The 26528-nt window shown below is 46.3% G+C and overlaps 2 protein-coding genes across 3 annotated transcripts in view; both read left to right on the forward strand.

The window, feature by feature from the left end:
* The first annotated feature begins 5076 nt into the window (after positions 1-5076).
* LOC121303378 (E3 ubiquitin-protein ligase TRIM63-like) lies at positions 5077-17428 on the forward strand. 2 transcript variants are annotated; one of them, XM_041234041.1, is made up of 10 exons: positions 5077-5402; positions 7431-7597; positions 8850-9018; positions 10330-10425; positions 11044-11277; positions 11841-11863; positions 12492-12616; positions 13600-13671; positions 16324-16374; positions 16799-17428. In XM_041234041.1, the coding sequence occupies exons 1-9, from the start codon at positions 5244-5246 to the stop codon at positions 16332-16334; spliced, it is 1056 nt and encodes a 351-aa protein (XP_041089975.1). In that variant the 5' UTR covers positions 5077-5243; the 3' UTR covers positions 16335-16374; positions 16799-17428. The 2 variants fall into 2 exon arrangements, with proteins under 2 accessions (XP_041089975.1, XP_041089976.1); XM_041234042.1 differs by having other exon boundaries at positions 8853-9018; positions 16324-17428.
* A 1149-nt stretch (positions 17429-18577) lies between these two features.
* Positions 18578-26528, forward strand: part of LOC121303277 (zinc transporter 2-like) — an 8490-nt gene continuing 539 nt past the window's right edge. Inside the window, exons 1-6 of the mRNA XM_041233863.1 lie at positions 18578-19516; positions 21926-22131; positions 23159-23305; positions 24460-24613; positions 25009-25201; positions 25784-26077. Coding sequence (XP_041089797.1) covers positions 19449-19516; positions 21926-22131; positions 23159-23305; positions 24460-24613; positions 25009-25201; positions 25784-26077 — 1062 coding nt within the window. The 5' untranslated portion in view covers positions 18578-19448. The remainder of the gene's footprint in view (positions 19517-21925; positions 22132-23158; positions 23306-24459; positions 24614-25008; positions 25202-25783; positions 26078-26528) is intronic.

The raw sequence follows: 26528 nt of genomic DNA on the forward strand, positions 1-26528 counted from the left end.
CTCTCAGCTTGATACAAGGTAAAACATAAATCCAGCTAGTGGACAGAGCTTTGAATACATTGTGCTTGATCTCAGACTGAGAGGCACTGTCCAATTGTGATGTAATGTGACAGTGACATTCCATGCCTCTGGTATAAGGATCTAAGCCATGGTGCGCGACTCAGGCATGAGATCCTGTTGCTAGTCTCGTGTTTCATGAAGTTATTTCGCAGCCTTTCAGGTCAGAGTGCTTATAAACGGGCCCAGCTATTGGTTGTGTTCTCAGCAAAAATGAAGAGACACCAGTGATAATGAGAGCAAAGGAATCATCACAACCTGCTGATATTCCTTGAAATTGGTTGTAGCTAACACAAGACTTGTCTTGTTACAGCAAGCATTGTATTTTACAGCTCGATATTTGGTACTATGCTAGATTAAAGATTAAAGTGTTGAACTTCTCCCCACCCCTTCAGTGACTTCTTTCCTGCCACTGGCCAACCACCTGCTACCCCTATTGACTGACTGACAAGCAAATAACACTGACCCAGAAGACACTGCTTGAGGAAGTGTGACAGGTTTGCTGAGATCAAGGCATAGACACTGAGAACTGTCTTGAGTCTAGTCCTTGGTATGATGTTTTGAAATGGAAATGCATGTTTACTTGAGTCTCTCAAACCTGCACATGTGAGATCTACAGTATGCAGCTAAAAGAAGTGAAAAAATAAAAAATGATTTGAGCAATGATTTAGTCAGCTGCGATCTCTGGTGATGCGCTCTTCTATCGCTCAGCTGAGTCACCTCAGGGGTTAAAGCCGCAGAGCTGGGAGTGACAGAAAGCACACATGGAACGGCTTGGCTCTGAATTCCTGCCTGGGAAAACCCCTCTTGTTTCAGACAGTGACACAGATGCACAATCTCGGGCGTTAGTTTACAATGAAAAGGCCAGGCTTCTTATAGCAGCTGGGAATCGACCTACCGCTTGTTTGCGCCAGAAGCGCTTGGTTGGCAGGTGCTTCGTTGTCCAAGTGTGGGCACGTTTCTGATGTTACACAAGAACCAGTCTCAAGCGGGATGTGAGCCTCTCTGTGGGCTGCGCTGGAGGACAGGCAGCACTGCAGAGTGTCATCTCCAGTTTAATGCAACTCCCCTGAAGGAACTAAAGGGCAATTAAATAAAAAATGAAACCTTAATAAAATAGCCACCAATCTGAATAAATGAAGGATAGAGTGCTCCGTTGTCATAAGCGATTAGCCCATCTTGATTGTATTTTTACACGTTTTTTTACAAAAAGAAAATGAGTACCAGGTAAAATGAACACATTGAATCTCAAGTGCTCCTGCAGTATAATTGGACACACTAAAAAAAAGAAAAACTAAAACCTGCCAGACTGTCTGGCCAAAACCTGAATGAATGAACTCTGCTTCCTAGAACATACGCTTCATTAAAACTGCACATGCAAGTCAGATACTGTACAGGGTACCATTCTATAACTCACTTTTTATAACTGACTTTTCCTAAAGAATGAGTTTACAGCCTGTTAGGGCAGAACTGCTGCTGAAAATAGCCGTGGCTGTTGGACACTCTAGCTGGCTGCCCGAGGAATTCCTGCAGAGGCTCTCATACAGGCCCTCCCCCCCCTATCACACAGGCCCACCCCTAAGTATGTCCGGCCCCCCCCCCCCTGGGGGAGAGAGTGTCCTGGAAGGGGACTGGGGGGAGAGTGTGTCCACAGGACCCCCCACCCCCAGGGGGAGAGTGTGTCCACAGTGGTATTTGGGGGGAGAGTGTGTCCAGAGGGACTGGGGAGAGTGTGTCCGGGGTCTGGGGGAGAGTCCGTCGGGGAGACTGGGGAGAGTGTGTCACTTGAACCCCCTCTCACACAGCCCCCCCCCGAACCCCCTCTCGAACAGGCCCCCTGACATTCCTCTCACATGATGTAACTGGCACAGGATATTTCAAATCCACAGCTCTCTACAAGTCCAGCTACAGGCTGCGTATACTGAAGCCTCAATGGAGCTGTCAGCAAAAGACAGGGTCTCAGAACAGAGCTCTATAAACAGCTCGGACATCAGTGAATCACTTCTACAACTGGATTCACAGACTCTGAGCAGCACTAATATATGAGATAAAAACTGTATTTGTCTGATGGACGTACTGTTTCTAAACACTTTGCTGTATTTGCACTGTATTTTAAAACTGTTTGGAATTTTTAAAAATGTTGTTCTAAAATGTCATGATTATGCATATATAAAACTTTATTATGAAAATGTTTGCAGTGAACGCTCTTGAAATTAGTTGCGTTTTTGTTTCAACATGTTTAAATATTCTTTTAAACATTTTTTGAATCTCAAGAGTTTTATCCTGGGTACTGCCCCACCGGTACCCTCGACTGTCCTGCTCCACGTGGTTACAGGACATGTGGTGTCTCGTTCTGCGAGTGTTAGGTTACAGCAGCCCCCTGCACTCTAAACCGGGCTAATCCGGACATGCCCCTTTGCTAGGAGACCCAGCATCAATATTGTGATGAACCCGGTCAAGCAGCTGAGTGAGCTGGGAGCGGTCCAGAATACCTCCTGAGAGTCAAGTTCCCTGCTTGGCTTCAGCAGTGTAGACTCTTACATACTGTTTAAAATTAGGCTTTAGGAGCGCGAGAGCGATAAAGAGGCTCAGACCAGAGGAAGAAGAAATAAATCTAAGCCGCTTTGCCTGTTGCTCTGGTAACGGAATAGAGGCTGGCATGAACCTTTTCTCTTGTGACGGAGTGGAGGCTGGCATGAACCATTTCTCTTGTACAGAGTGGAGGCTGGCATGAACCGTTTCTCTTGTAACGGAGTGGAGGCTGGCATGAACCGTTTCTCTTGTGACAGTGGAGGCTGGCATGAACCGTTTCTCTTGTACAGAGTGGAGGCTGGCATGAACCGTTTCTCTTGTGACAGTGGAGGCTGGCATGAACCATTTCTCTTGTAACGGAGTGGAGGCTGGCATGAACCGTTTCTCTTGTAACGGAGTGGAGGCTGGCATGAACTAGTGACCTCACATACCATCAGCGAGCATCTTAACCACCATGCGAAAGAGCCCCCAGTGGTTGAGGCACACTTCAGTTCTCGTTGCCAGCCATAGACACGTGACACAGGACAGATCAGCTTTATGTTAGAAAGTGCCAGCGCCATCTAGTGAACACCCATCTGTATTGCCAGCAAAACACAAGGAAAGAAAAAACCCAATGAGATTGTAACTTGAAGCTGCTTACTCTTTACGAGAAGGAACTGCGTGCGCCTGTTTATTTTGATTGTATTATGTGCATTATTTTGTTAAAAATTATAAATAAGATATACAAAACATGTTTTTTGACATTAAAACTATGTTTTTTTTTTTTCCAAATAGAAAGCCACGAAAACATTCTTTTTCATTCATCATACCACAAGCTTGCTGACAATGTGTGGTATGTATGCCTTTACCATACAAGCTCCAGCACAGCACAGAGCCAGTCTGCTGCCCTGGGCCCCCACCACTCCCACTCTCTTCCCAGGAAGCTGGTCTGGAATCAGCAAGGGTCAGGTGACCAAGCAGGTGACCTCATCCAGATAAACAAAGTGTTCCTTACCCTCGAAACATACAGTCCTGGGGTACACAGGGGGGGTCTGACAGAGTCGAATCTCGAAAGCTGTTTCCTAAGCATTTGAAACTGATAACCCCACTGTACACCTCTCCTGAACTGGAGTCGGGGTAATATTTGACATCCACAATGATATAAACATTCAATAGTGCTACATCTATAAATACTCAAAGCAGCCATCACAGTTACGTAAGTGCTTCTCTTAACACAAACACAGACAATGCAGATTTGAACCGGGTCCTCAGACTCAAAGTGTATTGAGAAACACATTCCAGCACTCATCGTTGAATCTACCAATTATAGGCTGGTTTCACAGGCCCTGATTAGCACCAGTCTTGGGCAACTGTAACTCCTCCTCATAGTAGAATCGCAGTAGGTGCGTTGAGGCCAGAAGCCTTCATTGAAAACAGATTATCCTTTGTTTCTATTTTGCTATAAAAGCTTAAAGATGTCACACAATGTGACCGTCCTACTGACCATCATCAAAAGCTGGTTTCACAGAGGAAAGGCTTGGCTGCTCTTTAACTCTACTGTACCCTGGCCTCTGTGCTCCATTTCACAGTCCTGGGTTTGAAACGAGTACCTTCAGAAGATGGACCACACATTAGAAACACCTGCAATGTGTAACACATACTTGTGTGTCAATGTGTGGGCCCTCCCAAGACCTGATTCATTTGTTATGGAATCCCTTAGATTCTGTCAGACACAAAACTGCACGTCCCTGTGCTAAAGGAAATACCTTACCAAGTTCAATCACAATCAAATAAAATGCATGGACAGGCAGGCAGACGTCTATCCCCATGTAACGTCAGATTGGGTGCTCACAAGTTGTGCTAAAGAATGTCTTTACCGAGTTGTAATGATCCCTTTAAGAGCTGTCCAGGCCCCTTTAGATTGTTGTGGACTGGCTGGTGCAGCTGGGCTCAGTCTGCCAGTGAGAGGGTGGAGAAGCATTGCATCGATACGGCTCCCTGGTAAGGGCGGAGGACAAGGGTAAAACAAGACGACTGTACTGTAACAAGCCTTGTTAGGTTTGGGCTCGTGAGCAACATGTGTCCTGTCTGAACACTGTAATTTTGCTGGTTTTGTGTTGTTCATAAGCAGTGAAACACATGTTAATTGAATCGTGACGGCCAGCAATCCTGTGTGTGAAGCCTGAGTAAGGCAGTGCGCTCATTTTTCTGTTTCCTTGCCCTTTGCTATGCTTTAACCACGGGTTAGAAAGACCTGATTGATTTCTGACCTCCGACATAAAAACAAACATTTAACAAACCCCAAAGTGTTGGTACACAGCGTATCACATGTGGTCTGTTTATTCTGATCAGCCAAGACTGTCTCCCAGTGTGATGAAAACAGTTGGTTGAACAAGCTGTCCCAATCACTGGAGAGGGGAGGGGAGCTGTTTATTTCAGTTCAAAAACCGTGCATAGCGTCACAGGAATGTGCAGGAGGAGCGTAGCTACAGAACTGACGGGCCGGTATAAATAGTCTAGCTGCTAAGTGACAGACAGACCCTAACTCACCCTAACCTCTGCCTCTCTACATCCACACAGGATCGTCCCTGACTGCCACAAAGAGGGCTAGAAGATAGAGTTGGATATATCATTCTGTGCTGTGTACTGGTTTAGTGCGCCGATCTCCCGCCCGCATGGATTACCAGTCGAGTATCATCGGGGGCTCCGACTCCATGGACAACCTGGAAAAGCAGCTGATCTGCCCCATCTGTCTGGAGATGTTCTCCAAGCCTGTGGTGATCTTACCCTGCCAGCACAACCTGTGCCGCAAGTGTGCCAACGACGTCTTCCAGGCGAGTATTTCAGAGCGAGGCTTGACCAGGAACGGCACTGCGCCCGCTCTTTATTTCCATTGTGGCACATAAAAAAAAATTATTTGAAAGCAGCGAATTAGGTGAAGGATAGCACAGGACATGACAAATCACTAGCCACTCTGTCTAACCGTGTTCTAACCGAATGTGTGTATTTGTGAACAGAGTAAAAAAGAAAATCTGAAACAGCATTTGTGTTCTGCGATTAAGGACATTAAGTTTTAAACATTCAAACGTTTTTTTTTTTCCCCTAAACGTTTAACAGTCTAGTTTTATGTGGATCTAAAAGAAAAGTCACAGAATATACATCCTGATGGGCTGCGTTGTGTGAGGTGGGGTAAGGTGAAAGAGCATTAATGAGACACTTCTATTAAAGACAAATATTCAAAGAGGTGGAGCCAAACCAAGGGCTGCATTAAGAACTGAGATCACGATTCACGCTCTCTTTTCTTACGGTAAAAAATGATCCAATTCAAATTTAGGGGCTCTATTGGAATATGTATAAAGCTTGGTCTTTGTTCTCTTTAGAAGTTAAATAAATCCATGCTAGATTGGACAGGAATGCCTTTCTCAATATGTAGTTCTCCAGTTTTTGCTGTGCTTTTACCAGTAAACTTTTATAAGGACAAGAAAACTGTTTATGCTTCAAAATAAGTGGGATGTCCTCAATTAACATTCCAAGTTATTTCCATTTGCGGAAAAAAATGGAGCTTAGAGCTTGGCTTAATGAGCCTGTCCCAGTGTGGAACAAAGCCATAGGGAGATTGAAATGGCATTCCCTGAAGCAGGAGTGTGGTAAAGACACAGCTGCTGTTACCAAAGATAGCTTTCTATGTAGCTACCACAAAGAGTTAGGAAAATCAGATTGTTAATGCAACAAACCATTTAGGCTCATGCTTGCATTCTTAAACGAATCTCTGTGCGCTGCAATACAGCGCGGCACAGGGCATTCACAGTGTTCTGTTTTTAGAAAAAGAGTACTGCCAACTCTGCACGACATCAAAAGGAAGCAAACCTGTCCCTGAGTCACTAACAAGCACAACCTTAAACGCCCTTGAGAGAGAAACCGCTTCCCCCCGCAGGAGTGGAGCGTGAAGGGATAAGGATACTCAAGTGGAGCACAGGGCTGTCTAGGGTGTCACTCGTATGGAGAAAAGGTTTTACTCAGGTCTTAAACATGTTTGTTTTATCAGTTCAGACCCTTTCTCCCCATGTAGGGCTACAGGAGTATCAAAGCTCCCATAAATGGGGGAAAAACCGTCCCCAGGGTGTGGTCCACTTGAGTTGGAAGGACTCGAATGCAAAAATGATGTATCTTGAATCTGGCGTTAATTATTATGGGGTTAAAAATTATAACCCTCACCTTCCCAGCTAAACACTTGTGATCCCACGGCTTCCGGCTCTGTCTGGACCCGGGTTCTACCTGACTCTCTGCCAAGTCCCAGGTTGTTTTGTTAAAATGAAATTGTTTAGGAACCTATAAGGAAGGTTTGCATTATATAATCGATTTACAGAAGCAATGTTTAACGTACACTTGTTGTTTTTAAAGGATTTGTTCCTAGTACAAAATAATGAATAAAGGAATTCCTGAAAATGCACAAGGTCTTAGATCTGATATAATGTTCGTTTCATGCAAAAGTATTTCAAGCTTGAATTAGTGCCCGGTGTACAAAGCAATGGACCTCACCTTATACAGGGCAGCCTTCTAGTAGTGTTACCCTCAGTTTTAAACCTCTTGTATGACCGCTGCACCCAAAGGCCGCTGTCAAACTGTTTTATTGATCAGTCCCTAATCAGAAAAGTTACAAAATAATACTAATATTAATGCAGGAATAGATTTTTGGTCATTTGTTAATAACTTGTATTAAGAACACACCATTTAAAGAAAACGTCTTTCAGAACATGTGTAACCTTGTTGAGTTGGGTGTTAGTTACACTGTCGCGCATGTTGTAGTGTACCAGCTCGTACCTGTCGACTGTTTCTGAGACTCTGGCGGGTCTGTCTTCCAGGCAGCGAACCCGTACTACACGTCCCGCGGCACCAACATCACCGGCGGCCGCTTCCGCTGCCCGTCCTGCCGGCACGAGGTGGTGCTGGACCGGCACGGCGTGTACGGGCTGCAGAGGAACCTGCTGGTGGAGAACATCATTGACATCTACAAGGAGGAGAGCACCAGGTCAGAGGAGCCCCTTCCCCTAACACACAACCTCTACTCCCTTCATTTACATTGTACTGCAGTAGAAATGCATCACGGTTAATGGTGCGGGCGCTTCTTGTTTATCTTTCCCTGCTATTTTGTGATTTCTGTGAATTTGTTTATAAGGGCACATTTGGAGACAAGGTGCTTGACAGTGGGGTTGCGTGACTGATCTCATTATACAGCACAGTGCACCCCCGAATGATTGTATATATTATAAGGGCTGTAGAAGTGATGCTGCTGACTGCTGATCTCTGAGCCCTGCAATTTATAGAGCACAGCCTTAAAAGGAGGCCCAATATGACCAGTGTCAGCTAGACCATGTCAGATCATCTGAAATACCCTGAAACTCTCACAAACAGACTCACATGCAGAAGGAAGTACTCAGCGCTGGTTCCAGCAGTGTGAACCATCCTTCAGATGTGCTGCTGTTTAGGTGAATAGATTCCCAGCGGCTTTAAACACTCAGTCAGAAGTTCTGGGATTAAACTAGTCTGTGTAGTCGAATGCCTTTGTCGGTGTTGATTAGGTAAACCTATAGGAAATTAAGAAAGTCTACTGGCGCTGGGTCGTTTAACTGTTTTCAGGTGTGTTTGTATCCCTAACGGCAGGCTGGCCCCCTTGCCGCAGGAATTAGGACGACTCATAGCAACTCATGTAAATCGAGGTGTAAAGAAGTGGGGGGGACAGGAAAAATGACTCCGTCATAATCAGTGTGTGAACATAAGAAAGTCTACAAAATGAGGGGAGGCCATTTGGCCCATCTTGCTTGTTTGGTTGTTAGTAGCTTATTGGTCCCAGAATCTCATGAAGCAGCTTCTTGAAGGATCCCAGGGTGTCGCGTCAACATCATTACTGGGGAGTTGGTTCCAAGAGTTGGATAGAAAAGCAGGCCCATTGAGTTAAAAAAAAACAAAAAAAAAACTAGTTAAAAAATAAATACATATAAAAGCTATTTTTTGAGCCCCTGAAAAATAAAAGTTGAAAAGGAGCAAACGTAGCTGTATGTACATATAGCTGGTAGGCATGGTGGGAGCGCAAGTGTGAGTGCGAGTGTGAGTGGTGAGTGGGAATGCGAGTGTGAGTGGTGAGTGGGAATGTGAGTGGTGAGTGGGAAGGCGAGTGTGAGTGGTGAGTGGGAATGCGAGTGTGAGTGGTGAGTGGGAATGCGAGTGCGTGAGGGTGCTGATGCGATAGTGTAACGCTGGCCCTTGCTGTGTGTAAACTCCAGCAGGCCCCTGAAGAAGTGTCACCAGCCCATGTGTGAGGAGCACAAGGACGAGAAGATCAACATCTACTGCCTGACCTGCCAGGTCCCCACCTGCTCCATGTGCAAAGTGTTTGGGGCGCACAAGGACTGCGAGGTCTCCCCACTGCAGACCGTCTTCCAGCAGCAGAAGGTAACGGCCGTCAAGCCTGCATGCTGTCTGTACCAGCCCTGAGATCTCAGCAACTCTCAGCACCAGACAGTCTTTGTCCATATACATTTTACCATTGAATTTTGATCGAGTGTTTTGAAGTTATTGTTCTAAAATACTGTTCGATCACCACGAATGTGTTCTGGACTGCCGATGGCTTCTTAACACCAGTCTATAGAACTGCAAGTGAAAGCTTTGTAATGATGGGGGCTGGCTTTCTTCCCAAACACCCTGATTGCAGTGGCTTGGCTGAGGCTGTCTGCGCAGTCTGCTTTATTGCTCAACTGAAAGGACCCTCCAAACAGCTTGGACTTGCTTGTCACGCCTCTGCAAGTGCAGTGGAATGCATGTTGCTATAGAGGTTATAAATATAAAGAGGTTATCACGACCTTCCAGCTACAGTAAAGAGGTTAAATATAGAGGCTGTGGGCAGAAGCAGCTCTATCTGCCCTGCTAGAGCTTACCCCTCTTCAACTGCTCCACTGCCCCCTCCCCCCCAACACACACACACACAGACAGAAAACAACTGTATCATCACAAGGTGACAATTCAGAAGTCAGTGTTGATCTACTGTATATCGCGTCTGGGTGCATCAGTCAAGGTTAAAAATGAAACAACCCCTTTTTGAGAGATTGCACCACAGCACTGCTGGTAAGCGCGCATGTGATCAAATAATCTGTGTAAATCTCAATGAAGACAAACGAGGACATTGAGAAAGACCTGAAGTGGAAACGTTTGTCATTTCTCCGTTCACCCCTATCAAGTGCTTTATAGCCGTGGTTGAAGCTGTGGAGCGAGTGGAGCTGTCAGCTGTGCTCTGCAGATGTGGCGACTCAGCATTAGGAGAGCCAAGCTCCACAGATGGGACAGTCCGGTCTCCTCTCCCCCTGATTCTATTCTCAGAGACAGAGCACAGGAGGAATGTGTCCCTGTAAGGCGCTCCGCAGCCCCACAGCGTCATTCACCCCTCCCTCCCAGTCCGCTTATAGAAAATGACCACAGCCACAGCAATGCATTGTAATGAAGCACAGTGAAAGCATGCTAAAGCACAGGTAAGCATTACAGAGCATAGTAAAATGCATTCTCTGATCGTGGGAATAGCATGGCAAACTGCAGATGACTGTGCAGATTTACTGTGACAAACTTTTTCGGGTCACTCTGAGTTTTTTTTGTTTTGTTACAATCCCCTTATCTTTTTTCTGATATTTGCAATCTTTTCGAGGGGCCCTTATTGTAATTACTGAAGCTTTTGGCAGTGCGAGGGTTAACTCCGCCCTGTCTCTTTCCCTGCAGACAGAGCTCAGCGACGGGATCGCCATGCTGGTGGCTGGAAATGACCGCATCCAGGCCATCATGACCCAGCTGGAGGACACCTGCAAGACCATTGAGGTCAGCAAGATATTACCCTTAGAAAAGGTTCCCATAGTCAAAGCATAGCAAAATGCACTAAAGCATATTGAAACCATGGTCAAGCATAGGTAGGCATAGTAAAGCCCAGAGAGGTATGGCAGCATATTAAAACATGGCAGACCATGGTAAAGTATGGCAAATGTACAGTATAACCATGAGAAAAAACAGGGGAAACAGCAACATTACAGTGCAAATTTACTCCGGTAAACTTTTATAAAGGTAGAAATTGAAATTTATTTGTATTAAATTAGCAGTTTGGATTATACCCAGATGAAGTCTGACAGGTCTTTGGGAGGCTAGTTTTACAGACAGTTACACAGTAATACAGACACTCATCAACGTGGAATGACACACATGGTACCCAGTCCAGAAGCATACAGCAAACAGTAAATGTAATTACAAGAAAAGGCCATTAGGGGTCAGGGTTCTTAATGTAATGGATTGGCGTCTCAGCATATTGTATTAAATGGCATGGCAGGAGCTGGGCATGAAACTGTCAACCTCACGGTTCAGCTAAAGAGCTCCAGTAACTCAAGCTGGAACAGGTGCGTGGGGAGTCTATACCAATGGCTGGCGTGGTTGGTGCCCCCTCTGCAGGAGAACAGCCAGCGGCAGAAGCAGAGCCTAAGCGAGCACTTCGACCTGCTCTATGCCATCCTGGAGGAAAAGAAGGGTGAACTGCAGAGCAGGATCACCCTGCAGCAGGAGGAGAAGACGGGCTACGTGCGCGGCCTGATCCAGCAGTTCAAGGAGCAGCTAGAGGGGAGCACCAAACTGGTGGAGAGCGCCATCCACTCCATGGATGAGACCGGCATCGCAGCCTTTCTGCTGGTAAGGGAAGCACCCGAGCTGGAAGGGAGAGAGGCGTAGGTGTTAGAGCTGAGGGACTGGGACGGAGGGAGGGAGGGAGGCAGTGTGGTCCAGTGGTTAGAGCTGAGGGACTGGGAGGGAGGAAATGTGGTCTAGTGGTTAGAGCTGAGAGACTGGGAGAGAGGGAGTGTCCTCTAGTGGTTAGAGGTGAGGGACTGGGAGTGAGGGAGTGTGCTCTAGTGGTTAGAGTTGAGGGTCTGGGAGGGAGGGAGGCAGTGCGGTCTCGTGGTTAGAGCTGAGGGACCGGGAGGGAGGGAGGCAGTGTGGTCTAGTGGTTAGAGCTGAGGGACCGGGAGGGAGGGAGGCAGTGTGCTCTAGTGGTTAGAGCTGAGGGACTGGGATGGAGGGAGGCAGTGCGGTCTAACGGTTAGAGCTGAGTGATTGGGAGGAGAACTCACCCTGAACTTAGCAATTATTAACGATCTGAATTCTGGATCTACTTTCCTCTGCACTTCCATTCACTGAATCAAATTCCTCTCTTTCTTTCTTTGCCTGTCTACCTGCCTTCCCTAACTCTCCTACAGGATGCCAAAAAGCTCATTAAAAAGTAAGTTCCCCTCTTTGTAAATACAGAGCTCCTGGGGCTTGTGTTTCTGTCTGCTGCACATTGTCTTTCCCGTGGTTATATTGATCATGTTCAGATTTCTGCTTTCTTTGCTCCCTTGTCTGTGTATTTATTCTTCAAAGAAATACAATAAATGTTTTTTTTTTTTCATTGGCATATTCCTTATAGATGTTTCCCACAGTAAAAGCCAAAGTGTGATAAAGCACAGAGAGACATGGCAAAGCATAGGCAAGCATTGTAAAGCACAGAGAGGTGTGGTAAAGCATAGGGAAGCATTGTAAAGCACAGAGAGGTGTGGTAAAGCATAGGGAAGCATTGTAAAGCACAGAGAGGTATGGCAAAGCATAGGCAAGCATTGTAAACAACAGAGAGGCATGGCAAAGCATAGGGAAGCATTGTAAAGCACAGAGAGGCATGGCAAAGCATAGGGAAGCATTGTAAAGCACACAGAGGTATGGTAAAGCATATGAAAAAACATAGTAACCTACGATAACAATGCATTGTATAACCCTGGGATAAGAATGGCAAAACAGCAAATTTATTCTGCAAATGTACCTTTCATTAGGGACCTGTCTCATGCTAAGCAGTCCATCCTCTCTCCTCCTCTCAGTATCACAGATGCCTCCAAACATTCGCAGGTGCAGATGACGGAGCCAGGGTTCGAGTGCATGGATCACTTCACCCTGAGCACAGAGCATGAGGAGGCCATGCTCCGGAGCATAGACTTCGGCACAGGTACGAGGAGAGGACCTCCCAGACTGAGGTGAAATGAAACCATTCAAATAGCAGAATCTGTGACCAGGCTTCTGAAAAATACCCTGCAGGGATGGAAAGAAGACTCCCATTGCAAAGCAGTTTGATCCATTCCTGGTTTTACTATGAGTTTAGTAAGACACACCTGAGCTTTTTACCTGTACACTAGTACTGATCCAGCTCCTAGAAAAACCTGGAATGGGTGAAACTGTTGTGCAATACGAGTCTTATTTCAACCCCTGCCTTGCTGTACTTCAGTCTTAAATATGGTTGTCTAGTGAAACTAATGCTGTTAATAAGACACACACTATACATCTTCTAATAGACCACACTGCCTCCCTCCCACCTAGAACTCAGCTCTAACCACTAGATCACACTGCCTCCCTCCCTCCCAGTCTCTCAGCTCTGAGCACTAGACCACACTGCCTCCTTCCCACCCAGAACTCAGCTCTAACCACTAGACCACACTGCCTCCCTCCCTCCCAGTCACTCAGCTCTGAGCACTAGACCACACTGCCTCCTTCCCACCCAGAACTCAGCTCTAACCACTAGACCACACTGCCTCCCTCCCTCCCAGTCTTTCAGCTCTGAGCACTACACCACACTGCCTCCCTCCCACCCAGAACTCAGCTCTGAGCACTAGACCACACTGCCTCCCTCCCAGTCCCTCAGCTCTAACCACTAGACCACACTGCCTCCCTCCCAGTCTCTGAGCTCTAACCACTAGACCACACTGCCTCCCTCCCAGTCTCTGAGCTCTAACCACTAGACCACACTGCCTCCCTCCCAGTCTAGACCTGAGCTCTAACCACTAGACCACACTGCCTCCCTCCCAGTCTCTGAGCTCTAACCACTAGACCACACTGCCTCCCTCCCAGTCTCTGAGCTCTAACCACTAGACCACACTGCCTCCCTCCCAGTCTCTGCGCTCTAACCACTAAGATGGCTCTGTTTTGTCCCTGCAGAGGATGACGAGGAGTATGAGGAAGAGGAAGAGGAAGAGGAAGGGCAGGAGTCTGCTGACAAGCAAACAGACGGTGAGCAATCCCGCACGCTATCGGAAACATTTCACAGAAGCCCTCTGCACACTCCGCCCCCCCAGTCACTGTAATAATAAGAGGCTGACTAGAGCTTTAATTGCTGTTCAGACTTCCCAGAGCTTCCAGTGATTTGAGAAATCCAACATTGCGGTTCGTCCCTGTTTATGTTTTTCACTGCAGTTTTGTAATTTCTATTCTCCAGGTAAAACTCTTAAGAATCTAAGTGAAGCAGACAAACGTTTAGTTTCCTTTAGTTTCGCATCGATTGCCATAGTGCGAAGTGTAAACATACAGTGCAATGTGCAGCCCCATTATTTATTACAAAACCCTTGACTGAAATAATTGATAGAAATAGCAAGTGACTGCCCCTGTCATAGAGTACAGCACACACTGGAATCCATTCTTCAAGAGAGTCAGAGTACAGCACACACTGGAATCCATTCTTCAAGAGAGTCAGAGAGTACAGCACACACTGGAATCCATTCTTCAAGAGAGTCAGAGAGTACAGCACACACTGGAATCCATTCTTCAAGAGAGTCAGAGTACAGCACACACTGGAATCCATTCTTCAAGAGAGTCAGAGTACAGCACACACTGGAATCCATTCTTCAAGAGAGTCAGAGTACAGCACACACTGGAATCCATTCTTCAAGAGAGTCAGAGAGTACAGCACACACTGGAATCCATTCTTCAAGAGAGTCAGAGAGTACAGCACACACTGGAATCCATTCTTCAAGAGAGTCAGAGAGTACAGCACACACTGGAATCCATTCTTCAAGAGAGTCAGAGAGTACAGCACACACTGGAATCCATTCTTCAAGAGAGTCAGAGAGTACAGCACACACTGGAATCCATTCTTCAAGAGAGTCAGAGTACAGCACACACTGGAATCCATTCTTCAAGAGAGTCAGAGAGTACAGCACACACTGGAATCCATTCTTCAAGAGAGTCAGAGTACAGCACACACTGGAATCCATTCTTCAAGAGAGTCAGAGAGTACAGCACACACTGGAATCCATTCTTCAAGAGAGTCAGAGTACAGCACACACTGGAATCCATTCTTCAAGAGAGTCAGAGAGTACAGCACACACTGGAATCCATTCTTCAAGAGAGTCAGAGTACAGCACACACTGGAATCCATTCTTCAAGAGAGTCAGAGTACAGCACACACTGGAATCCATTCTTCAAGAGAGTCAGAGTACAGCACACACTGGAATCCATTCTTCAAGAGAGTCAGAGTACAGCACACACTGGAATCCATTCTTCAAGAGAGTCAGAGAGTACAGCACACACTGGAATCCATTCTTCAAGAGAGTCAGAGAGTACAGCACACACTGGAATCCATTCTTCAAGAGAGTCAGAGAGTACAGCACACACTGGAATCCATTCTTCAAGAGAGTCAGAGAGTACAGCACACACTGGAATCCATTCTTCAAGAGAGTCAGAGAGTACAGCACACACTGGAATCCATTCTTCAAGAGAGTCAGAGTACAGCACACACTGGAATCCATTCTTCAAGAGAGTCAGAGTACAGCACACACTGGAATCCATTCTTCAAGAGAGTCAGAGTACAGCACACACTGGAATCCATTCTTCAAGAGAGTCAGAGTACAGCACACACTGGAATCCATTCTTCAAGAGAGTCAGAGTACAGCACACACTGGAATCCATTCTTCAAGAGAGTCAGAGTACAGCACACACTGGAATCCATTCTTCAAGAGAGTCAGAGAGTACAGCACACACTGGAATCCATTCTTCAAGAGAGTCAGAGTACAGCACACACTGGAATCCATTCTTCAAGAGAGTCAGAGAGTACAGCACACACTGGAATCCATTCTTCAAGAGAGTCAGAGAGTACAGCACACACTGGAATCCATTCTTCAAGAGAGTCAGAGAGTACAGCACACACTGGAATCCATTCTTCAAGAGAGTCAGAGAGTACAGCACACACTGGAATCCATTCTTCAAGAGAGTCAGAGAGTAGAGCACACACTGGAATCCATTCTTCAAGAGAGTCAGAGTACAGCACACACTGGAATCCATTCTTCAAGAGAGTCAGAGAGTAGAGCACACACTGGAATCCATTCTTCAAGAGAGTCAGAGTACAGCACACACTGGAATCCATTCTTCAAGAGAGTCAGAGAGTACAGCACACACTGGAATCCATTCTTCAAGAGAGTCAGAGAGTAGAGCACACACTGGAATCCATTCTTCAAGAGAGTCAGAGTACAGCACACACTGGAATCCATTCTTCAAGAGAGTCAGAGAGTAGAGCACACACTGGAATCCATTCTTCAAGAGAGTCAGAGTACAGCACACACTGGAATCCATTCTTCAAGAGAGTCAGAGTACAGCACACACTGGAATCCATTCTTCAAGAGAGTCAGAGAGTACAGCACACACTGGAATCCATTCTTCAAGAGAGTCAGAGTACAGCACACACTGGAATCCATTCTTCAAGAGAGTCAGAGAGTACAGCACACACTGGAATCCATTCTTCAAGAGAGTCAGAGTACAGCACACACTGGAATCCATTCTTCAAGAGAGTCAGAGTACAGCACACACTGGAATGATTTTACAATACAGTGATTTCATTTTATTTATGTATTTTTACAGCAAATGTTTTTTTTTTCCTTTTTCATTTCCCAGGTCCACAGTGATTATTTCTGCAGAAACAACAGAGATGAAAAACGAATGCGGGTATTTAAAAAAAAATACTTGATGAACTTCAGCGGCAATGTAAAACGATGTGATTGGGTGGAGACACGTCTCCTGTCATTAGGAGGCGTGGCAGTTCGAGGGGTCAGGGGCTTCAAATAACTTGTGATTTTACTGTGTGCAGACCATCACATACGCCAGGAAAATATATTTTCCACATATTTTATATATAGGGGTCTGGCCGTGGCTGTCAGATGTGTTTAAAAGAAAAAATCCATATATCAAACAAAGTATATTTTTGAAAATGTTACACAATGTATATGATATAATCGTTTCCATGTTAAATGGCTTTGGCATGGTGTCATTCAGTCCTGGGCCTCTCAAGCAGAGACTGAGAATCGTGTTGAATTGCTGGCTACTGTTTGAATTTTACTGAGGGTTAAATTCCATCAACTTCTTTTCACAGCCGGATTTGAACCCGGGCCTCCAGAGGTGAAAGGCAGCGCGATCAGCCCCAGCCTCCCTCGCGAAACTATATTTTCTTTCTGTATGAGAGAACGCTTTGCTGTTTAGTTCATTAAAAGGGTTTCCTTGAAAACAGCGCCACCTGCAGTTAGGTCTCTGAAACTCCTCTGAGAGTCAGTTATAGAGACAGTACCATCAGGGTTTCTTTGGTGAAGTCCCTCCCCTCTCCAGAATGGAATTGGTGCAGTCTGCAAGGACACTTTTTATACTGGTCAAAATGAACAGTTTTTATATATTATATATTATTTTTGTACATGATATCAATGGAACAAAATGTACCTGTTTTTTTTTTTTTTTTAACATTGTGTGTTATGTTATGAACCAGAATGGGCTTAAAATGACACACGACTGTTTGTTTACATGTGTTTGCCACTTGGTAGCTGTGCTGGACCGTCTTCAGCAGGGGTTTTGCACAAATTCGGGATGCCATTTTTTTTAGCTGGTTTAGGATTGTGAACTTTATAAAAATGGAAATACTTGAAATCATACGGGCTGCATTCTGGTAATTTCAGTTTCTGTTGTTGAATTGAATTGTTATTAAGGCACAATGAAATAAACAAAGTGATGTTTACTGCTCTTGTGAAGTTTGGTTTTCATTTGTTTTGTAAGAATTTGTCATTCAATCACCACAACAACAATATGAAGAAGAATGAACTGGGGTGCAATCCACCTTTGACCTTATAAGCAAAACTCTTAGAGCATTTTACAGCACTGGGGACTCACGGTAGATTGCATCAATCACCTACCTGCAATGAATCCAGTGCATTCATTCTGAAAGCAAGTGGAGGGAGGCTGAGGGAATTCACCTCAGCAGACAACCCAGGCTGTCATTGGATCTGAGGGTTTGAGGACATGAACAAACCACTGCGCTCCAATCTGCTGTGTTTATAGAGTCCCAGAACCATGCATAGGAAACCACTGAGCTCCATTCTGCTGTGTTTATAGAGTCCCTGCACAGCAAACCACTGCGCTCCAATCTGCTGTGTTTATAGAGTCCCTGCATAGGAAACCACTGCGCTCCAATCTGCTGTGTTTATAGAGTCCCTGCATAGCAAACCACTGAGCTCCAATCTGCTGTGTTTATAGAGTCCCTGCACAGCAAAAACCACTGAGCTCCAATCTGCTGTGTTTATAGAGTCCCTGCACAGCAAACCACTGAGCTCCAATCTGCTGTGTTTATAGAGTCCCTGCACAGCAAACCACTGAGCTCCAATCTGCTGTGTTTATAGAGTCCCTGCACAGCAAACCACTGAGCTCCAATCTGCTGTGTTTATAGCGTCCCAGAACCATGCATAGGAAACCACTGAGCTCCAATCTGCTGTGCTTATAGAGTCCCTGGACTCTGCATAACATTGCTCTGTACAGCTGAGTGCTGGGTGTACCCTCATCTTTATATATGATGATATAGCCTTCACTCACTGTAACATGGCATTCAAAAAAACAGAACAAAAAGCATGTTCCTACCTGTACTGAGTATTCATATGACCCCTATCTCAGGACTGCATGAGAATGCACTTTGAAGGAATTGCACTCTTCATTGGGTCCCGCGCCTGCTCCAGGGGTTAGAGGGCAGGGCTTCACAAAGCACTTCTGAGTAGCAGTCTGCTAAATCCAGTTCAGTTCATTAAAAAAGAAAAAGTAAGTAACACATTTACCCTTTAGTCGTATAGACTTGCTGAGTGGATTTCTACTAAACTTTATCGCTCCCATCTTAAAATATAGACTGTTTTCAAACAGGTGAAAATAAGACTAGCAGTGCTTTGGGAAACTGACCCCAGGCCTTTGATAAAAGTTTTTTTTTTGTTTGTTTCTCCTTTAGTTTCCAGGTCGGTTCAACAATTTATTGGTAAGAGCTGATGCTGCAACGAGAAGGTATCACGGGAGAGGCCAGTGATTGCAAAACGGTCCTGGCGCTGAGTGTAACTTTGTCAGTAGGGAAGTGACTGGTGGTTTCCCCAGTGTGATGCTGATGCAAACTGTATTAAGCATTGTATCTACCACGTGTGTTTACGTATTAATTGCCCGTTTCAATAAGATGAAATGGTTTACAATGGATATTAAATACAGGCTGGACTCGGATTCACGGCATCCTATTTTAAACTTTAAAAACATCTATCAACATTTTACTGGCAATAAGTATAAACAAAACGCAAACATTGACATGTTTTATACACTTGCTTTATCATTTCGCCTCCCGGCAAAGCATTTTTAAAGTTACTGAAAAATACAACGTAGCTCTCTGAAACGTCTTAATCGATGACTGCATGTAAAGTAAGTTTTAGATATACACACAACACTCTTAAATTAGTAACAGGGCTAGCGGGATGGGGTACAACTGAAACATGTGGACTACGCATCCGCACCGGGTGAATGGTGAAGGAGGTCTTAACTAGGAAACTGCAGTCTGTCAGGCTGGTCAGGGTTTTTGCGCACGACCACAATTAACTGCCTTTTCCACGCCGGGAGAGAAAAAGTGCACTCGGTCCACAGAAGATACTGAGCTAAGATTGCAGAGGAAGGGTTAAGAGCTGGACGACACCTTTACAGCGTGTAGCTGCTCTTTCAAATTCGCGTTAAACAAACAGAATCAAATGGACGATGTCAATGAAAAGACGAGTCTGCTGAGTGAGACGCGTAAAACCTACACGATGAACGGAAGGTGGGTTTAATAATCTGGGATTAACCGTTTTTAATAGTAGAGGCTGCGCAATACCTTGCCATGCGTACTGTGTTGTGTAACTAACAGTACACTTCAGTTGTTTTTTTCTAAGGAAAAGATATACCATTTTCTGTTCTCGTAGTTTGAAAACATTAGATTAAGAAGAGGGTATTGAAAAAAAGAAAATGGGTTGGGTGTTTTGCACAGCACCCCCTCCTCCTCCTAAGTAAACAAATATTGAAATCACGAATATAAGGGTAAACCTCAGGCGTCCGTAACCGTACTCTGTGTTGTTGTTTCCATAACTAAACAGAACTACGAAACTAAATTCAGTGACAAATGTTAGACTAAATTCTTTCTCAAAGTCTGCACGGTAGTCACAGTACTAAGGCAAGTTAGAATAGCGCAGGGAAAAGCAGCGTGAATGCATCTTCCTGTACAGCACCGGCTTTATTGGAAATGTATAAACCGAGAGACGGTAAAAAGTGGCGGGTGACGTTTGTTGTTTGTGATTTAAAATATGTAGTAAACAAAGACAGTCTTGAAACACAAGCATAAGTGTAGGGAACGAGCTGAACAGGGCATTCAATGTGTTTGATTTAATTGGATAGGTCATAACCTCACATGGCAAAAAAGAGAGAAAAACAGCCTGGAAAAGAGGGAGAGGAAGAATGAAAGAGAAAGATTGCCAGAGTCAGTTTGTATTCAGAAGAGAGAAAAGGGGCAGGCAGATGGGTGCAGATCAGGGGAGCTGTGGAAATCTGAGTTCATTAGTATGTGATAGAAGGGCATGCCAAGCCAAGTACATTTTTCCAGTAGATCCACAGAGTGGATATTTAATTTGTTCAAGCTTTAGGTGCTGCTAAAGGTCAATGACTGAGCATGTGTGGGCTGGGCAGCCTGTTTCCAGGCAAACAGAACCAGGCTTCTAGCCGGTAGTGTGGAGAAGGCCAAAGAGTCAGACTGCAGTTGTGTTAATGAAATGTCAGATGGTGTTATACCAGATAATGCAATTAGAGGGTCAGGGTCGATAGGGTGCTGAATGATTTGGGAGAGGGTCTCAAATAGCTGTCCAGAAGTGAGCTAGATTAGGACAGGACCAAAACATGAGGATGAGGGTAGCAGAGGCCTGTCCACGTCGGTCACAGGTTGGTCCAAACCCAGATAAATCCTTGGCAGCCTGGCCTTCGAGAGATGAATGCGCTGCAGAACTTTAAAATGTATAAGGCTGTGAGGGGCACAGACTGGTGAAGAGGGCCCTCAAGTGAGGACAGACTCCCAGCCGTCATCCCAGAGACTGGATCCCAAATCCTGCTCTCAGAATATCTTTAGGTTGGAAAGTGAAGGACAGTGCAAAGACATCATTTCATTAAAGATGTTAAATCTTTGTATGGCTGGTCAAACGCTTTTAAAAAAAATACATTTGAAATGCTTCTGGACAGATTTATTTTGCAGTAGCCTACTACTGGTGTAACGTCAACATTTGCTACTGGTAGTAAAATATGACACGTCACATTTTGCTACCTTGTCAAAATCTGATACCTGTACCAGAATTTAATTTGTAGCTATAAACATAATTGTGTTTGGTCTAGTTAACAATCCAGCAATACAGAGGGTGGTTATACAGAGAGTAATTTAAAAAGATTCCAAAACATGAATCAGGATTGTGTGACACAGTGTCTTTCACAACCCCCAAAGATTGAGATGTGCAACAAAAAAAGTGTGTTTAAAATGATGTTTCCTTCCTTTTAGGGATGAGACTGTTAACACTGATGCTGCTTGAGTGAATGTTAACCTGTCTGATTCTTCTAAAATTCTGGATCTCTTCCCCTTTCTCTCTCCGCTCTCTCTCTCCTCTCTCCTCTCTCTCTCCCCTCTCCTCTCTCTCTCTCCCTCTCTCTCCCTCTCTCTCCCTCTCCTCCCTCTCTCTCTCCCACTCTCTTGCCCCTTTATCCCTCTCCCTCCTCCTTTTCTTCTCTCTCCCCTCTATCCCTCTCTCTCTCCCACTCTCTCCCCTCTATCCCTCTCTCCCCTCTATCCCCTCTCTCCCTCTCTATCCCCTCTCTCTCCCACTCTCTCCCCTCTATCCCTCTCCCCTCTCCCTCTCTCCCTCCCTCTCTCCCTCTCTCCCCTCTATCCCTATCCCCTCTCTCCCCCTCCCTCTCCTTCTCTCCCCACTCTCCCTCCTCCTTTTCTTCTCTCTCCCCACACCTCCCCTCTCTATCCCTCTCTTTCTCCCACTCTCACGCCCCTCTATCCCTCTCCCTCGTCCCTCTCTCTCTCCCACTCTCTCGCCCCTCTCTCCCTCTCCCTCTTCCCTCTCTCCCCACAACTCCTCCCTCTATCCCTCTCTCCCACTCTCTCGCCCCTCTATCCCTCTCCCTCTTCCCTCTCTCCCCTCTCTCTCAGCCCAGGCAGTCAGCCTGCGGAGCGTCTCTTCCCCAGGTTCCTGTGTGACCTCAGCCCCCTGGAGCTGGCTGGAGCTGCTCAGCAGCAGCACTGTCACGGGAAGGTGGGCGAGACGAGCCGCGGGGAGCGGGAGAAGCGCAGGGCCCGCCTTCAGCTGTACGTGGCCTCAGCCGTCTGTCTGGTCTTCATGATCGGGGAGGTGGTGGGTAAGGAACCAGGGCAAGGGCAGGGCATGAGATCCTAGGGTCAGGCTCCAGATAACAAGTGGGAATTGGAACAAATATATAGCGGCCTCTCGCTGGGCAAGAATAGAAAATCCCAGACCAGGTTTAAAGCAAATGGATTCATCAGCTCCTCAACCAACGCTTGAAGTGTCCTCCACCAGCAGGACCAGTTATATTACTGGAGTTTCCATCAGGGAGGTCACTGGAGCAGGGGAAGCACTCTATACCATGGCACCTAACCCTTATTATTAATATTATTATTATTATTATTATTATTATTTTAATATTTCTGCCCTTGATACGATGATCCTTTATACCACGGAACCAGTTATAAAGCAGCACGGTCATGGCTCCCATTTGCCCCACATTGCCACTCCAGTAGCACTCTCATTCTCGAAACCCAAACAGCATGGCCTCGTAACCACGGCGCCCGACTGCAACGTTATGAAAGGGAGCGCAGTACATATTGAAAATTAAGTTTCAATTGAAAATGGTTGTGTTGAGTCGGTGTCAATAGAAAAAGATCAACATTGAGGAGAGGGGTCCAATAGTCTGATATTGATAACGTTTCCAACGGTAACGTCTTCAAATGAAAATACTAACCGCGTTCTTTGTTCAGGTGCGACTCAGTGGTCCTCGCTGAAATACACAAGAATTGCCTCTATACCAAAACACTGGAAACATGTTTACCACCTTTTCTTATAACTGAACTCGCTGGTTCAAAACCAGCCCTTCAGCAGGTAGGCAGGGTTGCATCTGGAGTGTAAATACTGACCAGGATCAACACTGGAATTGCTGAATGTTTTGTGCTTTTATTTTGTATTGCTGTTTGTATGATTAAGCGTTTTGTCCTGTTTGAATGATTTGTCTCTCTTTGCCAGTGATGTTCTTGCATTATTTCTTGCTGCTGTTGCTTGCTTTGAAAATGAGATGCATATCAAGAGTTCTATCCTGGTTAAATATATAACTTTGAAATGTGAAGGTTGAACCTTGCTGCTTGTCTCTGCAGGGGGGTACCTCGCCCACAGCCTGGCCATCATGACTGACGCGGCACACTTACTGACGGACTTTGCCAGCATGCTGCTCAGCCTCTTCTCACTGTGGATGGCATCGCGCCCCGCCACCAAAACCATGAACTTTGGGTGGCATCGCGCGGGTAAGGACCTCGCTGCCAGGGGGAGACTGGGTGTTTGTTAACACAACATGACTGAGGGAGGATGAAGTCTGTTAATAGCCTTGTTTCTGTTACAAAATGATTTGCTGTTCATTGCTGAAAACGTTTACCTTGAAGTGTGTTACTAGTTTAGAGCTTAAACTGTTTCCAAAAGTTAAACATTTACAATTCTGTCAAAACATGAACACTCAGAAGTATGCACGGAATATGTAGATTGTTTCTACAGCTGTAATTATTTATTTATTTTTTTAACATTCAAGTATGAATGTTGTCTGATGCACATTGCAGTTTTTCAGTCATTTTGTTTGTTAAACTCTGTTGGAGTTCTTGTTGTTATTGGTCATCTGAGTGATTATCATAAAGTTTAAACATGTGTTGACACACAGCACAGTGTTGTCACTCTCTCCCTGGCTGTGCTGTGTGTTGTCACTCTCTCCCTGGCTGTGCTGTGTGTTGTCACTCTCTCCCTGGCTGTGCTGTGTGTTGTCACTCTCTCCCTGGCTGTGCTGTGTGTTGTCACTCTCTCCCTGGCTGTGCTGTGTGTTGTCACTCTCTCCCTGGCTGTGCTGTGTGTTGTCACTCTCTCCCTGCTGCTGTGCTGTGTGTTGTCACTCTCTCCCTGGCTGTGCTGTGTGTTGTCACTCTCTCCCTGGCTGTGCTGTGTGTTGTCACTCTCTCCCTGGCTGTGCTGTGTGTTGTCACTCTCTCCCTGGCTGTGCTGTGTGTTGTCACTCTCTCCCTGGCTGTGCTGTGTGTTGTCACTCTCTCCCTGGCTGTGCTGTGTGTTGTCACTCTCTCCCTGGCTGTGCTGTGTGTTGTCACTCTCTCCCTGGCTGTGCTGTGTGTTGTCACTCTCTCCCTGGCTGTGCTGTGTGTTGTCACTCTCTCCCTGGCTGTGCTGTGTGTTGTCACTCTCTCCCTGGCTGTGCTGTGTGTTGTCACTCTCTCCCTGGCTGTGCTGTGTGTTGTCACTCTCTCCCTGGCTGTGCTGTGTGTTGTCACTCTCTCCCTGGCTGTGCTGTGTGTTGTCACTCTCTCCCTGGCTGTGCTGTGTGTTGTCACTCTCTCCCTGGCTGTGCTGTGTGTTCTGTGTCACTCTCTGGCTGTGCTGTGCTGTGCTGTGCTGTGTGTTGCAGAGATCCTGGGCGCGCTGGTGTCTGTGCTGTCTATCTGGGTGGTGACCGGGGTCCTGGTGTACCTGGCAGTGCAGAGGATCCTCACTGAGCAGTATGAGATCGACGGCAGGGTGATGCTCATCACATCGGGCTGTGCCGTCGCTGTCAACGTCATGTAGGGACCCCCACAGACCGGGATACTCCCAAACCGAACACTAGTGCAAAGAGTTCAGCACAGCCACTCCACCTACTCATGTATTTAAACCATAATTGGAGTTTAGTGATCAAGGAGATAAGATTCTGGATTCTAATCGACGAGAAGGCTTGCAAAGACTTTTGTTTAAGAATGTGGAATGCTTACTTTAGAGTTCACTTCGTAGACGAATTACTTTTTTTGCTTTTTTTTGCTTTTCATTCTCTGATACTTCGAGAAATGTAGATGTTTTCTTATTGCAGTGATGGGAATGGAATAAGGAAGGCTGTCCAGTTTCTTGTTTCATTGCCGATCAGTGCCCTGGTGATTTCTAACCTGCCTCCCTGTCTCTCTCTCTCTCTCTCTCTCTGCTGTAGAATGGGGATCACACTCCACCAGTCCAGTCACCTTCACGGGCACAGCCATGGGCATCACGGTGCGTCTCACTCCCACGACACCTCTGCCAGCCCCCAGCAGAACCCCAGCGTGCGGGCCGCCTTCATCCACGTGATCGGGGACCTGCTGCAGAGCGTGGGCGTGCTGATCGCTGCCTATGTCATTTACTTCAAGGTAAAGCTCCCAGAGACGGGGCGTGGGGGAGGCATCGGCTTGCTCATGATTTCTCTCGCTCTCGTACGGCTGGTTTCACAGACCCTGACTAGCACCAGTCTTGGACTGCCTTATCTGACGGTAGCCAGTCCAATTCATGAATAGGATATTCTTAGCAGATTTGTGATTGGCTGGTTCTTGGGAATCCAAGAGATATAAGCTTCAGCTGTGCAGATCGGTTCAGAATATCCTCTGCAAAATGTTGTAAATTTCATAAACCTGCAATCTGAAATAGTAAAAAGATTTACAATCTTTCAACTTGAGATCACCAATAAAGCGTGCAATCTAATCTTATTCAAAATATATATGTATAAATGGCAACCTTCAGGAGATCTCAGATATACAAGATTTCAGCCTCTTTATAGAATCTGATCCGGGATCCTCTGTAGACTGACAGAACTTGAACTGTGGGATCGATCTACACCACCCTGGGTCTTGTCTTGGAGGTGGAGAGGAATGGGTCAGTCCAGAGCACAGCGCTACGTAGCAAACTGCCGTGACAAATCTGTGTGTGTGTGTCTCTCTATCTCTCTCTCCTCCCAGCCAGAGTACAAGATCATCGACCCGATCTGCACCTTTCTCTTCTCTCTGCTGGTCCTGGCCACCACCATCACCATCCTGAGAGATGTCCTGAGGGTCCTCATGGAGGGTAGGTCTCCCCTGAGACAGGGCTCCAGCACAGAGCTCAGAGTCTCCCCTGAGACAGGGCTCCAGCACAGAGCTCAGAGTCTCCCCAAGAGACAGGGCTCCAGCCAGAGCAGAGTCTCCCCAAGAGACAGGGCTCCAGCACAGAGCTCAGAGTCTCCCCTGAGACAGGGCTCCAGCACAGAGCTCAGAGTCTCCCCAGAGACAGGGCTCCAGCACAGAGCTCAGAGTCTCCCCAGAGACAGGGCTCCAGCACAGAGCTCAGAGTCTCCCCAAGAGACAGGGCTCCAGCACAGAGCTCAGAGTCCCCCCAAGAGACAGGGCTCCAGCACAGAGCTCAGAGTCTCCCCAAGAGACAGGGCTCCAGCACAGAGCTCAGAGAGAGACAGGGCTCCAGCACAGAGCTCAGAGTCTCCCCCAGAGACAGGGCTCCAGCACAGAGCTCAGAGTCTCCCCAAGAGACAGGGCTCCAGCACAGAGCTCAGAGTCCCCCCAAGAGACAGGGCTCCAGCACAGAGCTCAGAGTCTCCCCAAGAGACAGGGCTCCAGCACAGAGCTCAGAGTCTCCCCAAGAGACAGGGCTCCAGCACAGAGCTCAGAGTCTCCCCAAGAGACAGGGCTCCAGCACAGAGCTCAGAGTCTC

The sequence above is a fragment of the Polyodon spathula genome, chromosome 32 (assembly GCF_017654505.1).
Source record: "Polyodon spathula isolate WHYD16114869_AA chromosome 32, ASM1765450v1, whole genome shotgun sequence".
Classification (NCBI taxonomy): Eukaryota; Metazoa; Chordata; class Actinopteri; order Acipenseriformes; family Polyodontidae; genus Polyodon; species Polyodon spathula.

Coding starts and splice junctions, on each gene's coding strand:
- LOC121303378 (XM_041234041.1), top strand. CDS start 5,244: ATGGATTACCAGTCGAGTATCATCGGGGGCTCCGACTCCATGGACAAC. Junction 5,403..7,430: donor GTGCCAACGACGTCTTCCAG/GCGAGTATTTCA, acceptor TCTGTCTTCCAG/GCAGCGAACCCGTACTACAC. Junction 11,278..11,840: donor GCATCGCAGCCTTTCTGCTG/GTAAGGGAAGCA, acceptor ACTCTCCTACAG/GATGCCAAAAAGCTCATTAA.